Source organism: Dermacentor variabilis, chromosome 5 (assembly GCF_050947875.1).
Source record: "Dermacentor variabilis isolate Ectoservices chromosome 5, ASM5094787v1, whole genome shotgun sequence".
Taxonomy (NCBI): Eukaryota; Metazoa; Arthropoda; class Arachnida; order Ixodida; family Ixodidae; genus Dermacentor; species Dermacentor variabilis.
Genome location: NC_134572.1, coordinates 2,631,751 through 2,647,456, shown reverse-complemented (window position 1 = coordinate 2,647,456; position 15,706 = coordinate 2,631,751). Strand labels below are relative to the sequence as shown.

Genomic DNA, 15,706 nt, shown 5'->3' with positions numbered 1-15,706 from the left:
GCTGGTATAGCGTCGCGTAGTTGGGCCATCGTCAGTTAACACATAGAATGATCTTGCAGAAAGGTAACTTGCAATCCACAGAAATACTCGACCACCTAGGCCAACCGTCACAAGAGCGTCGAGAATCAGCTCATGTAATACGTTATCGTATGCCCCTTTCACATCCAAGAATAAAGCTGCACATAAACGTTTACGGGGCCTTTCGTGCTGGACATATGAAACGAGATCAACTACATTGTCGATGGAAGAGCGGTCACGTCGGAAACCGGCCATTGAATTCGGATAAATCTTGTAGTATTCAAGGTACCATTCCAGGCGGCCAAGGATCATCCGTTCCATTATCTTTCCTGACCGGCTGGCCAACGCTATTGGGCGGTAAGAGGTGAGCTCTAGCGGGGATTTGCCCTGCTTCAAGATTGGCACCAGGCGGCTCACTTTCCATTCGTCAGGAACATTTCCCTCCCGCCATGAGGTGTTGTAGAGACTCAATAGTGCTATCCGTGCGGATTCTCCGAGATAGCACAAGGCTCGGTATTGTTGAGGTGGTTGAGGTGGAGCTAGTGCCGCCTCGAGCCATTGAAAAAGGAAGATCCATGCGGCAATCACGGGAATGGGGGACGTCATCTCGGGCTGGAGGGTCTGGACGTGTCGCTTGGTCTGCCATCCGCGCACAAAAGTCTTCTGCGACAACGATGTCTTGCCGCCCTTGGAAAAGCGCGAGCGCCTTGAATGGAAAACGTTCACTGTCACCAACCTGGCTCGACAAGGAGCGCCGGCCGCGGGAAGCAAATGCTTCGTGCTGCCTCTTGCTTAACCGCCTTTCGGAAAGTTCCGATTACGCGAGCTCCGGTATTAGAGGCGCGCGGAAACACAGCACGCACAAAGGCATCAGCCATCTGAGCTATCATTTTGCCTTTGTACCTACAGCAGCGTAGGCGCTAAAACGCGTTTCCTAAAGGACTGCAGAAAGTAGTGTATTTGTGTCTGCAATCACGCACTCTCCAAGATACTGCGCGCGGGCCGCGTATGCGCTCAGCGGCGCGGACAGCCATGCGCCGCCACCACCGTGTGGGAAGAGGAACTGCGGGCTCACGTGACTCCTCTAGCGCGCGCTTCGTTACGTGACCGTCCGCATTGGATGCGCCGGGAGGCAGCGCGCATCAAGCCGCCATCCCCCTGGGCTCACCCTCGCCCGCTTTTCCTCACTCCTGCAGCGTATTGGCCTCGAGCTCCACCACTGGAAAGGCTGGCGCCACCGTCGGCGTGACGTGCTAGGAGGGATCACGTGGACATAGCGGCCGCATCGGCTGCTTCGGGAGCGCCGAAGCGAGCTGAAAACGAGCTTACGTACGCTGCGGTCCTCATTTAGTGGCAAAATTTTCCCCCTTCGAGTGTCTCCTTTACAACGCTTGAAAGCACTACAATAGGTAGTGGCTGCCTTTGAGGGCGCGCAACATGGTAGGCTACTGCTCGGTGCCGCAGGGCCGGACGTACGTAACGGAGGCCGGTGTCAGACTTATTCACACGTAGCCGCAGGACAAGAAGCTGCGTGAAGCTTGGCTCGCGAAACATAAAACCGACAAACAGTCATCGGCTACAACTCTGGTATGCAGCAAGCACAGGCGCGAGGAAGATTTCTGCGACGGCGCCCGGTCTGCGATGTTCTGAAAACGCGCACTGAGACGCTCGATCCAGTCCGCTGCCCGACTAATGTCATGATGGTTTGGTCTATGAACTTGTCGATGCCATAGATACTGGCAAGTTCAGTGGAGTGGAAAGGGAGTGGTAAGAAGCACATTAAAAAGAAAGCATGGCATATGGTCATGTTTGTGTTATGAATCAGTGCACTGGATTACAAAAAAGGAGCAGCGGGAAATCGCACGCTGAGAACACCGATAAGCATACAGTGTGACGCAACTCTAGAAATAATATTGAAAGGTAAAAGAATTTAGAATAAAAAAGATATTGAATCGTCGCGACGGCACGTACATCACAGTCCCCGTAGCCGTCGAAGTCTCTACAATGAAATTATTTTTTGAACAGCTCTGATAGCGCCCACGCAACAATGGTTGCTTGTATACTGTCAAACGCTCATATTCTGCGGCCTAAAGCTCATGGCGCAGTGCGAAAACGAGCACGCGGCGAAAGCGAAACAGTGCGCGGACAAGCATGCAGACGCGCAGTCGGTCGCTGCGAATCTGTGCGATCGCTGCATTGAGGCTTCATTCTATTACGCTACATTTAGTTATACAAACACTATAAGAACATATTTCACATAGTTTGCTCTCAGCGTTTACCTACCTTTCACGCAAGAAGCCGGTTCGGGAGACTCCATCGCGGTGACCGCGCGCAGTGGCGTTCACTGTACGTATTCGGTAAAGAGATAGAGTCTGTAAACGATTGTGTGCTTTCAGTTTGCCCAAGATTATTATTTAGACAGTAAAAAACATCTCTCGTTTCGAAAGTACTTACAGAAATGTCCGGGAGAGCTCGCGCGTGGTGTTTTCAGTGAGCGCTGACAGCAAAACCTATGAGGAGCGCGCCACGTGATCCCTCATACTACGCCAGCGAGGCGCTTCCGATAGATGGCGACTCCGTAACTCCTCGCCGCCAATAGCGCCCAGGAAGAGACTTAACAATTGCTAGCAAGTACAGCGGGGCGTGGCATTTCCGGATGCGGCGGACGTTTGTGTGCAAGCACAAGTAAGAGCGGGCGCGGGATAGCATATAACGGGGCTTTTGCTCCTTGAACATTTGACTCTGCCGAGGCACTACAGAGAAGTTTCTTTGCACGTGTTGCATGCGTTTGTCCATCGGCGTGCCGGCATTGCGAAGTGGGGTCGAGTTTACACTCGGACGCTGGCTGCCGGCGCGGTGAAACAGGTGAAGCAACGAGCACTGACGCCCCATTTAGCGATCGCTGTGGCGGACACTGTCTCAAATCTGCGGCGCTCAGTGAGTCAGTCGTGCCGGATGATAGCTTTCTCCCGCCTTGCAGCGATTCACCTTCCGAATAATATCAAAGATGTTTCCGTGAGAGCCCTAGGGACCGTAGTAGAGGCTGGGCCGCATATATTGAAAATATAGAAGGCTGAGCACCTTAGCAACCGTTGTTGAACGCGAGTGGCTGAAAGGGGGCCAGTGACTCTCGACGCCCCTGCAACCGCTATGAGAATACGTCGTGCCACCCTACCGCATTTTACACTACCCTAACATAGAGCTAACCTAGCCTAACCTAACGTTAACCAAAGCAAACGTGGCCGAGACGCAAAGACAATAATCCTGACGGCGTAACCGCTGTGCGAATACGCCGCGCTACCCTAACAACTTTGACGCTAACCTAACGTGGCAGGGACGCAAAGACAATATTCAGCACGGCGTAACCGCTGTGAGGATACGCCACGCCATCCCAACGCCTTTTACGCTAACCTAACCTAAGGTAATATAAACCTAACCTGAACCTAACCTAGCCTAGCGCTAACCTAACGCTAAAGTAAAGTTAACCTAACCATAACGTGGCGGAGACGGGAAGATAATAATCCGCTGCGGGAATACACCGCGCCACCCTAACGCCTTTTACGTTAGCCTAACCTAGGCTTCCTTATGTCAGCAATCTTACGCTTTTTAATTAACTTGGAAAGTTCTGCCAGTTATATTCTAGTTGTAGGGTTAGAGGCTTTCATACATTGGCGTTTTCTAATAAGATCTTTCGTCTCCTGCGATCGCTTACCAGTATCCTGTCTAACAAAGTTACCACTGACTACTATTGCACACTCCTTAATGATGCCCATAACATAGTCGTTCATTGCTTCAACACTAAGGCCCTCTTCCTGAGTTAAAGCCGAATACCTGTTCTATAGCTTCATCCGGAATTCCCCTGTTTTCCCTATTGCCGCTAACTCATTCATCGGCTTCTTACGTACCAGTTTCTTCCGTTCCCTCCTCAAGTCGAGGCTAATTCCAGATCTTGCCATCCTATGGTCACTGCAGCGCACCTTGCCGAGCACGTTCACATCTTGTATGATGCCAGGGTTAGGGTAGAATATGAAGCCTATTTCATTTCTAGTCTCGCCATTCTGGCTCCTCCACGTCCACTTTGGGTTATCCCGCTTGCGGAAAAAGGTATTGATTGTCCCAATATTATTCAGTTCTGCAAACTCTACTAATAACTCTCCCCTACTATTGCTATATTCTATGCTTTATTCCCCAACTGACTTGTTTCCAGCCTGCTTCATGCCTACTCTGGCATTGAAGTTGCCCATCAGTATGGTGTATTTCGTTTTGACTTTACCCATCGCTGATTCCACGTCTTCATAGAAGCTAATATAAGTATAGGTGTAAGTATAATATAAATAGAATTGAGTATGCTCTCAGGAATGGATGAAGCCTAAAAGCAGTGAAGAAGAAACTAGGAATAGGCAAGAATCAGATGTGTGCGTTAAGAGACAAAGCCGGCAATATCGTTGCTAATATGGATAAGATAGTTCAAGTGGCTCAGGAGTTCTATAGAGATTTATACAGTACCAGTGGCACCCACGACGATAATGGAAGAGGGACTAGTCTAGAGGAACTTGACATCCCACAAGTAACACCGTAGGAAGTAAAGAAAGCCTTGGTAGCTATGGAAAAGGGGAAGGCGGTTGGGGAGGATCATGTGTACAGCAGTTTTGTCGAAGGATGGTGGGCAGATTGTTCTAGAAAAACTGGCCATCCTGTATACGTAATGCCTCATGACATGGAGCGTACCGGAATCTTGGAAGAACGCCAACATAATCTTAATCCATAAGGAAGGGGACGCCAAAGACTTGAAAAATTATAGACCGATAAGCTTACTGTCCGTTGCCTACAAAGTATTTACTAAGGCAACCGCAAATAGAATCAGGAACACCTTAGACATCTCTCAACCAAAGGGCCAGGCAGGATTTCGTAAAGGCTAATCAACAATACATCATATTCACACAATCAATGAGGTGATAGAGAAATGTGCGTAATATAACGAATCCTTATTTACAGCTTTCGTTTGTTACGAGAAACCGTTTGATTCAGTTGAAACCACATCAGTCATGCAGGCATAACGGAATCAGGGTGTTGAGGAGCCGTATGTAAAAATTATGAAAGATATCTATAGCGGCTCCACAGCCACCGTAGCCCTCCATAAAGAAAGCAACAAATTCCCAATAAAAAGGGCGTCAGGTAGGGAGATACGATGTCTCCAATACTATTCACAGCGTGTTTACAGGAGGCATTCAGAGACCTTGATTGGGAAGAAGGGGGGATGAGAGTTACTGAAGAATACCTTAGTAACTTGCGATTCGCTGATGATATTGCCTTGCTTAGTAACTCCGGGGACCAATTGCAATGCATACTCACTGACCCGGACAGGCAAAGCAGAAGGGTGAGTCGAAAAAATTAATCTGAAGAAAACGAAAGTAATGTTTAACAGTCTCGGAAGAGAACAGCAGTTTACGATAAGTTGCGAGGCACGGGAAGTGGTAAGGTAATACATCTACTTAGGGCAGGTAGTGACCGCGGATCCGGATCATGAGACTGAAATAATCAGAAAAATAAGAATGGGCTAGGGTGCGTTTGGCAGGCATTCTCAAATCATGAACAGCAGGCTGCCATTATCCCTCAATAGAAAAGTGTATAACAGCTGTGGCTTACCAGTACTCACCTACGGGGCAGAAACCTGGAGACTTACGAAAAGGGTTCTACTGAAATTGAGGACGACGCAACGAGCTATGGAAAGAATGATATGTGTAACGTTAAGGGGGGGATAAGAAGAGAGCAGATTGGGTGAGGGAACAAACGCGTGTTAATGACATCTTAGTTGGAATCAAGAAAAAGAAAGGGGCTTGGGCAGGGCATGTAATGAGGTGGGAAGATAACCGATGGTCATTAAGGATTACGGACTGGATTCCAAGAGAAGGGAAGCGTAGCAGGGGGCGGCAGGAAGGTAGGCGGACAGATGAGATTAAGAAGTTTTCAGAGACAACATGGGTACAATTAGCACATTACCGGGGTAGTTGGAGAAGTATGGCGGAGGTCTTTGCCCTGCAGTTCTTAACCGCGGAGGCGAAAATTCACTTGGAGTGTCCTATAATTCACATTGCCATAAAAATAATTTATGGACGCGGGGAATACGCGCCGCTCTGGTCCAACCAGTTGTGGGACCGCAAAATGTCAAGTGCTGTTGCTATAGTCTTGTTGTCATTTTTACCGTATATAAAGTTTTTCAAGCAGAGCGTTATTAGCTGACTTCCTCGTTTCTCAAATGTCCAAACCATGTTTTTCGGTGTTTTCTGGTTGACGAACGACCACTGGATGAACAAGTCCCGATTACAGGTGTAGATTCATTTCTGTTTTATTGTGATAGCAGTTATATAGGCACTCCAGGCGCATTTGTGCCGTCGGCATCGCCGTCGTCGTGATGTTCTGTGTAAAGTTCAAGGGCGATAACATCGTCACCAATCGCCGTATGCTGTATGTGCATGTGAAAGCATGCGAGGGGAGCCGACGATCGCGGCTCAATATGGCGCGCGTGAGGGAGGAAAGCGGATAGCAAGCGCGCCGTCATCCGCCGCGTGGAAGGCCGTGGGGGCGATGGAAGGGAGAGAGGGCGGCGTTGTGCTCCGCGAACAATCGCGTATTTCGCGCCCCGGCTCAAAGGGAACTTGGGATTACGGCTAAATCTCGCACGCGAAATGGAGGAAAGCGCGGGGCAGTGCGGAAGGGAGGCAGGGAGGGGGGGGGGGCGCTTGTTTTTCGCCAGCAACTGCGTACTTAGCACGCCGTTCCTTGAAATCGGTCTTCAGACGGCTCATACTTTTGTGCTTTTTGTGTTCTCCCTGCTGAGTTTGCGTTGAAACGATAGACAGCAACAGGGTCACTTCACTCGCCGGTGCTGCTGCGCTTGCTCACGCCAGCGTTTTGAGAGCGAGTGTCCGCGGTCATCGAGCGTGATGTGTTCATGTTTGCTTGTGAGCGCTGACACCATGCTTGTTAGCTCAGTTAGTAAGCCAATGTTTCCAAGTTTATACGGCCGATAAAACTACTATCTTTACTTCGTACGGCTGTCTACTACTTTGCTATCCCAATCGATGCTTTGTCTTTCTGGCGAGTGTTTTTTTTTTTGTCACCTCTACTTCTTCGAACAATCGGCAGAAACCTCCCCGACTTCCCTCACCGTTCCTTATGCGCCCGCTTTTTTCGCTACCCAGCTGGCGTTGGCGAATAATAAGCTATATGAATGCTTCTAAGGAAAGCAGTTGTTGCCTGGACGACGACAAGTCGCCTAGTAAAAAAATTGGCTGCAGTAAGATTCCTTGTTCAAGTTCCGTCGATCACTTGTCATTTCCGCCTCCCTCTGAGCCTCTGTCCTTTGTGGATTTCAATATTTCTTGGTATTTTGAGTTAAACCTAGGCATCCGAATTTCCTTGCACTATACATTGTTCTTTTAGACCAAGTAACACATTGCAGCGATAGTGTTACCGATAATACCATCATTTGTTTTCTCCCTTATCACAATAATGACCCTTCCTTCTAGGCTGTGGACAAGCTGACATACATTTACTATTGATGCTAATCAATGGCACAGCTTAAGTGTGTTGACTACTTAAACAATTATAATTCTGCTTTTGAGGTATACGAATGGTGACGAGACTGTCCAAGCATACGCGTATATATCTCCAACGTATTAAAAAAAACTGCGATATATGAAAGTGTGTGTGACAGAATAAGGCAGACAACCTCTCCGCTACTGCAACTATACGAAGCCGCGCCGTTGTGTAGTGCAGTAGGAATACTGGAGCACTGTCCTTCCTTGCGTCCGCCTTGTGCGGGCACAGTTGTAAATTACGTCAAGATGTGACCTTCGGGATGTCTTTCTCTTATTCTCTCCTCTTGTGCAGCTAACGGCGGCAGGCAGCACGCGGGCCTCCGAGGGGCGGTGGTGTTGCTTCTGGTTGTCTCAAGGCTGCTGGCGGCTTCGACGTAGTCCGACTGCTAATTAGAGTCTGCAGCGTGATTCAGCGCAACCGGGCCAACGTGTCGACGGGACTGGTAGGACCGAGAAGTCTACGAAGAGGAGGTCCGGACACACCCACAAGCTCTGGGCCGGAGCAATGAGCTCTCCGGCTCGTCGAAGCCAGAGCCCGGCTGAGAGGTTGCATTTTTCAGCGGACGCTAGATATAGAATCGCGGCATTCAGTATCTGGACGGTTGTTCCTGAAGTGTATTTTCCTCGTTGCCGAGACCTGCTCAGATGTATGAATGGTGCAATGTTACCCTTTACGCTGGCGGTACATTGCTGGAATGACATACTCACAATGTTTTCTTTCTTGTTATATGTATTTTTTTCTTTAGAAGAATGGTTCTTTTTCAAAAAACTTTCATCAGTCATGGCAATATCCTCTGACCCTACGTGTGGCTGCACACGCGGCGATTTCTGTTTCAACTGCGAGGTATTCGTTCTGAGAAACTCGTTTAAATTTCATTTGCAGTGTCGTGCTACTGTCGAATGGATGACTATTATTCCCTTCCATGATGACACGGCTGTCGAATTTGCCCGGAAAAGGTTTGCTCTGACCTGCGGTGTCCCAGGCAATTGCTTGGAGTGCCTGAAAGAGACGCCCGGGATTTTCCTCGCTATCACTTCTGTTTAAGGATTTGCATTCTGAAATCGGCACACTATCCAACTTACTGGGAGCATAGTGGGACGTAATATACGGCACTGATCTGCATTCAAGGGAACTATATTATATGACCGTAGGGGAAAACGTGCTGACCGAAGGGCTAAATGACGCCCTTCAAAAATGTTTATCACTCTTTTGAGATTTTTCTATACGACATAACAAATGTCATGAAGCTCTCGCGCATGTATTTTTTTTAACGCTCCACACGCCGTATTTTCCTGTCGAGATGTGCATGCGTGCCCCAGGGTTTCGCACTGTTCCTGACGGGAAAGAGCGCAGTGCACGCACATTGTTGTGGGACAAGATCAGCCGTAAGTGATACGTATTTCTGTCGCCTTACATTCAGTCAAGCTGACCAGCACAATCGATGGATTTGTATGTGTGGCGCTTGAGATGCCAACGCGGTGGTGCGGGAGCTGTATTTTCAATCGTGCATGGCTTTACTCTCGGCACAAGTTATCGGTTCTCGCGGGAAAGAACTGCTCTGTCATTTTAAACAATCTTGGAAATTGTTCTGATTAGAACTTTGATAGTCAAGTGAGCAGAAGACGGAGTCTCCTTTTTTTTCCAAACACATCCGCAGCCGATATTCGAACGTACGCAAATACGCCTGTGCCTAATGCTAATTTTCGGACATTAATCAACACGCACAACAAAAACAACAGCGTGGCTGAAAACAACTTGATATCCTGCACTGGTCTTTGTTAGGTAATAAAAAATATATCATAATTGGACGTCATCAAGATCGTGCAGGATGTTGCCGGAAGTGCTCCTACATTTATGGTAATATTTGAACAAATTGAACGGACCCGCGGCTTTCTTAATGCCGCTTTTAAGAGATGTTGAGAAGTTGTGACAATTTCGAAGGAAAAAGCACTTTGAGTAGGGCGTTATATTAACATGTCATGCGGGCGTAGGTATTTGGGTACGCTGGTTCTCAAGAATGTGAGCATTGAAATAATTTATAAGTGCTAAGTCAAGGGTTGGCGTCATAGAAAGTATTCGTGACATAAATGCCCTCTGGAGGAGAGAGCGTGTGAGGCGTCTGAATTTCTTTCTATGATTCCACAGCTTTGGTGTATAGATTGTTCTCTTGTGTATAGACGTCAGTATTGTTTTGAAGTAATTTGTCATGCAAATTTCAGAGGTAAATTGACAACAAGGATATACGAGAAGATAGGATGACTAAGGCTTTACCGCAGAACCATGGCTGCGTATGTGTAGGGACGCCTATATTTAGTGTGGTGTGAATTCCGTAAACGGCAATATAATTTGCAGCGCACTCATAGCAAACCACGCTATACGCGATGGTCTTTTCTAAGTTTTATGCACTTTTTGAATATCGCTTGTCGCAGGTACATGACTCTAGTCCTTGAGCTGTATTACTCAGAGAGGCGGACATTATTTTCACGAGGAATTGAAACAGAGATTTAGCTAATTACCAAAAGGTCACTAATTAGCTACTTGATTACATCGCAGCGCAGATTGCCATCTAGGCATTGTAGCCGGTGAGTTTACAAGGCGTATCCACTTGGAATGAACTTCCAAAAGGGCACCAGTTTGGAGGTATGCCTCATTAAACTCTGTTAAAAAATGCGTTGTTGTTCCACCTATCTTTTTTTAGAAGACTTTCTTTTATGCATTGAAGCGCAAGAGTGACTGAAACGCCCATGTATTTTATCCCACGCTTTGGGAAATTATATCTCGGAACTGGCGTCATCCTGGAAATTAATTTCTGCAAACTCACTGGCTGCAATTCGTGAATCACAATATGTGCCGTACAGTAATTAATTAAGCAGTTAATTAGTGAATGTTCGTTAAATGGCTCAATATGCGTTTCGATTTCTCGTGCTTGTGATGTTCGCCTCTATTGATAAATCAGCTCAAGAACAAGAATTATGCTATCTGCCACAGGTGATAATTAAAAACTTGGAGTACGCTTAGGCTTCGCCTTCATGAGTGGAACGCGACATTCAAAGATCCGCGACTGCTTCTCACGCTTCCCGGCTACTGCAGCTTATGTAACCGTAATATTTACCGGGACATGCTGGTGGCGAACGCTATGCACAAAGGCGAGTTTTCTTGTAGAAACGCGGCTTCTTGCGTGGGCCGATCCCGGAGGTCGTGCAGAAACGTGCCAAAAAATTACATCATTTTCAGGTTTCTGTTTCGCACTTTCAATATTTAAGCCTGAGAATATTCAACATAAAAGGCATGCGCTGTCGTTGTTTTGTTTCATGATATTTGTTTTTGGGGTTTCATTCTCAAAATTCCGGCGAATAACTTTGTCAAGAATGTAAGACAAGGTACGAGCAACTTTAGTGATAGACTGGTGTGGCAGTTAAACCCGCATATATCGCATGTCATATAGCAAAGCATGGCCTACACTGACACCTAAATGCATGCGGATATTATCGCTCGCGGACAACTCCGCCGACACCGGATTTCCTGCGACATGGGCCTTAAACTTCCGGAAAACGCAACAATGATCGCCCCGTATATAGCTTCAGTAGTGCACTTTCTTCATGCATATATTATTTCGCGCAGCTTTTCCTTAGGCCGCTGAAAGAGAGGGCGCCAGTCCCAACGTCTTGCATTTGTCATTTGGAATAATAAGAGGGAATGCCGTAAGCGCTCGAAATTCATCAGAATCCTAATTCTGTTTTTCGTTATCACGAGCATATTAGGAGCTAGCATGAGTTGAGGTATTTCCATAAGGTATATGTCTCACGTGGCAAGACTGCGTATAAATTCTTTGCTTTCCTTTATTCACAAATGCTTTGGACAGCTCAGCGTCGTCGTTTCTGAGGATGTGAACAATGGCTACACAACCTAAAGTAAGGGACATCTACAGCAGGATATGAAAATAAATTTTCATAGAAGCTCTTTCATTTACCACAGCTGATCTTCAGTGAACACTGATGGAAATCTTGCAATTTGCGGCTGTAAGTGAGAGGTAGAAGAAAATCTACTTGTGACTGGCCTATTTCTATCGCTCAAACACCCAAGGTAAATTAAAGGTTCGAACTTGGTCTTGACATTGGTACACCCTGCAACGTAATGAAAGCGGCGCTGCAGCTGCCTCACACTGCTCCGAGAAATGGCAGTCCTTCTTATGGGAAATTGGGATGATGAAAATTTTTTCCCGGCCACATTAATTTTGCTTTAAAGCTTAAATAATAAGAAAATAAGAGTACACCTAAGCGCTTCTTATGGGTTGTGGATGCGAAAGCATGAACGTCCAACTGAGCGTCGCCGAGTGGTCCTTCGAGTTATCAACTCGTCGCGGGCAAGCCAGCTCGTTGACACGATTGGCCATCGCTTCCTAGATAGCAGAAGGCCAGTGCACTTCGATCCGTGACGTCATGCTTCATTGCCCGACTGCCATATAATCTAATGGGGACGCTCTGGAGTAAGCCGCGGTGATTTTGACGTCACGCCGGTGCAGGCAACGGAAGTTTCAGTCCAGGTAGCATCATGTCATCAAGCAGAGTGCAGAGGCCTTTAGCCCAGACGACCGGGTTCCGAGTGTGGGGGCTCGTAGGTTCGAAGCTCACTACCGCCAACGTTCTTCCTTTCGAATGAATTATGTTTTTATGCATTATTTCCGTTTTTATGGCGATTACAGAGGCTATGTTAGAACGCAGGCAACAGCTTGTGCGGAAGAGGAACGCGCGTATAGCACAGGCTTCCGAGAGCGGAGGTGACGTGGCGTCGCGGAGGTGCCCTCTCCCCTCAAGCAACACATGGCGCGGCAGCAGGTGTTTCCCTCTCGCCGGCTGTGCTCCGTCGAGGCGCGCACGTGACGTGGCATAGCAGCCAATCGGTATTTAGGTGCCGTTGTGCTACTACAGACGCTTGACGTTTCGTTCAGTGGGCCGTTTGATGCTTTCAGATCAATTACGTTTTTTCCTTGGAAGCATTCGGCCGGTAGCTCTGGCTGAACTGAATTGACGGGGCTTTTTTTAAAGCTTTACCACGCGACAATTATGTTTATTAGAACTGTGCCACAACTTGTCCTTCTGATCTGTTCAGTCGACTGTGGCAGCTTCGAAAAAAAAAACTGATAAAATTATCTACGTTGTTTCTCTATTTTTTTAAATTCCAGAAATAGACAGCTGCCAAGATTTATCGAAAGAATTAAAATATTGTTTAGATTTAATAGGTAGAAGTTACAATTTGCCCTGACGCTTTCTGCTGCATCATTTTCATGTCTACTTGCTTTGTTGGTGACACGTACTGCAATGTACCCTGCAATTACGTGTTTTTGTGACGACAGTGGGAATAGACATGACAAGACAGTTATAATGTGTTTTTGATAGCAGTGAACGTGCTCGAGTGTTTCTACGCAGTTTCCAAGTTGAATGTGTGTCCGCAGCAAAAGCTAATTCGAGGACAAGAACGAGTAGCGTATCAGTTTTCATAATGAATTTTTTTTCCGAGAAAGATCGTGGTGCTTCTGGAGAAAAGTTTTTTGATTGACTATTGTATCAATAGCGTGAAAAATCAGCAACTGCCGGCCCAGGACAGGTACGCGAGCTTACCGGAACCGCATGTCGTAGTGTGTAGTACTGCTTCCAGCTGAATGAAGGCCAGAAGCAGACAGATGATGGACAATTTTTCGGTGGTCTGAAATGTAGTAGCGAACAATGTGGAGAAGCAGGAACTGTTCTTTAAATTATTTTTTGCGATCTTGCTTTATTGTTATGGTCACATCCAGGTTGTTACATACGTTGCTGCATATAAGCGCGTGCTGGAATTCGTGTAATGTGGGAAGAAAAAAAATTATGTTCTCGCTTGTTGAAAGTGTGTACGGGGCAGTTGGCATGAGGTGTGATATGTCGAGTGTTTTTTTTAGTTCGAAGATAATTTATTGAAATATTTTGTTAGTAATAGCTGTATTACGCATTTCTAGGGGAATTTCGGCAAGCGGCGGGAATAACCTGCATAAAAAGTCGCAATGTACAAGCAGATGATATTCACTAATGAACTCTTTATTTATTCACTGCAGAGCACGTGCCACAATTGCCAAATTGACAACGATCAATAGTGAAATAGGGTCTACTATTCACACTGGCGCATAGCAATATTCATAGGAAAATTTGACCACTTTCGGTAATTATTTTACCGCAGGAGTTGGAAAGTTTATATCTCGTGCATATAATTTTCAAAAGACAGAGAAATAAAATTATGCAGATGCAACACACGCTTTGGTATCGGTGTGAATCTAAGCTCTCTTAAAGCGATAAATTAATGACCTAATAGTTCGGCGGAAGCCCGCAAGGTGTAGAGAAGAAATTAATAAAAGGGAAATGGAGACACCCACCAAAACGTAGCAAGTTGCTACAAAGGAAACCCATACGGGCTCTTCGAAAGAAAAGCCTCGCAAGTGAAAAAAAAAAAAAGAAACTGCGAGGCTTTTCTTTAGAGGAACCCGTATGGGTTTCCTTTGTAGCAAATTGCTACGTTTGGATGGATAACTCATTTTCCCTTTAGTAAGCGATAAATTAAAGCATACAAATCTGTTCCATCTTCTACAACGTGTTTTGCAACGTGCCGATTACATATGCCTGTCCTGCCAATCGACAAGGCGTCGTAATCTTCATCACACGACCTGCTTAATTCACCGATTTACCAGGATCAGCCCACTTTTCATCACGCCATCCCTGGGGTCGATGTAGTTTACTAGCACACTGCCTCCGCGACTCCTCCACCTTATAAGTCAAGAAAACGAAGCAGCAGTCACACGAATACCGGGAAGGAAGGTCTAGAAATATTCGTTTTAGTAGACTTATGCGCCTGAATGTTTGTATTTGTTGCACGGAAGATATTCAGGTACTGTTTGTTGTTTCAATGCATTATTCCGTGAAATACAAAGCCGGCGACCAGCACATCCGTAGGCCTAGCGCATACTTATAAGACGCTTCGTTATATGAGTGACGTACTATACGTAAGCAATTTGGCAAGACAAGAGCAATGCCACGGAACGCACTGTTCGAGAGGGTCCGCCTAAAATTTCACCTTATTTGGTAAAAAAATCTGGCAACATATCAAAGGCTTTTCTCATCAACTGCCCACAATTCAAGGCATTCTTTGAACTTCGTATTACACCATCATAAAGGTGCAAAGTATCGCCACAAAATTGTGCATACCATTTTAAAGCGGCGCTCCTAGGCGCCCGTTCCTGCGTCGGTGTCGGTGGCGTAAGCGAGGAACAAGCACAGCGAAATATGAAAGAGCAAACGCGGAGCGGGAGACGAAAGACCCGAGCCGCGAACGGCGAAGACCAATGAGAGTGGCCCCCTCAGTGACGTGCGTGCGGGGAAACTGGTGTCATGCGGACCCGCCCGACCGCTCGATGCGGCGTACTCGTATCTGGTCTCAGCCGGACCGCTCGTTTCGTACCATCGTCTGGTCGCGTCAGCTCTCTCTCACGCTTGTTTGGTTCGCTTGGTTTGGTCTCGTTGGCGCTTGTTTCGATTGCCATGATTTACGATTGCTTTGTAATCTGATTGTACGCGCGACGCGACTTGTGTAGTACTTCCTGGAAGACACGCGGCACCAGCGATTACACTGGAACCTTCGATGAGTCACGCATAAAAGCCGACGCGCTTGACCCGCAGATGAGATTTTCGACGATTGCCGACTCTGCTACATGTTTCTCTCAAATTATTTGCCGCAATATGTCGCGAAATGAAAACACGTATGGAGCTCCGCTCAAATTTTGCGTTAGCGGGTATCGTAATCAGAGCTAAATTTTTTGTGGCACCCACGGCAAGTGATATGCGTTAGGTAGCATGCTTTATGGGTACCGAACTGAGGCGAAACCTCAGCGGTAGGCGACGTACGGGAAATTGCGAAATATCATAGAGAAACACATTTATCTGCGGCACTTAATTGAGAAGTTACGTAGTTAGAGCAGCTTACGCTTAGATTTCTATGTTTTCTATTGGCGTTTTTTTTTTGTCCTTATCGGACATTTTTTGTAAAGGGCTATGATTTGTGCCTGAAT

The 15,706-nt window shown here is 46.8% G+C and overlaps 1 protein-coding gene across 3 annotated transcripts in view; it reads left to right on the top strand.

Annotated features, from left to right (window-relative positions):
• The window catches only part of LOC142582172 (uncharacterized), a 673,231-nt gene extending 664,809 nt beyond the window's left edge, over positions 1-8,422 (top strand). For 2 of the 3 annotated variants that reach the window (XM_075691569.1, XM_075691568.1), the window contains exon 8: positions 7,912-8,422. In XM_075691569.1, the coding sequence (XP_075547684.1) occupies positions 7,912-7,997 (86 nt within the window). In that variant the 3' untranslated portion in view covers positions 7,998-8,422. The remainder of the gene's footprint in view (positions 1-7,911) is intronic. The other variant, XM_075691570.1, reaches the window with a different exon arrangement.
• The last annotated feature ends 7,284 nt before the right edge of the window (positions 8,423-15,706 follow it).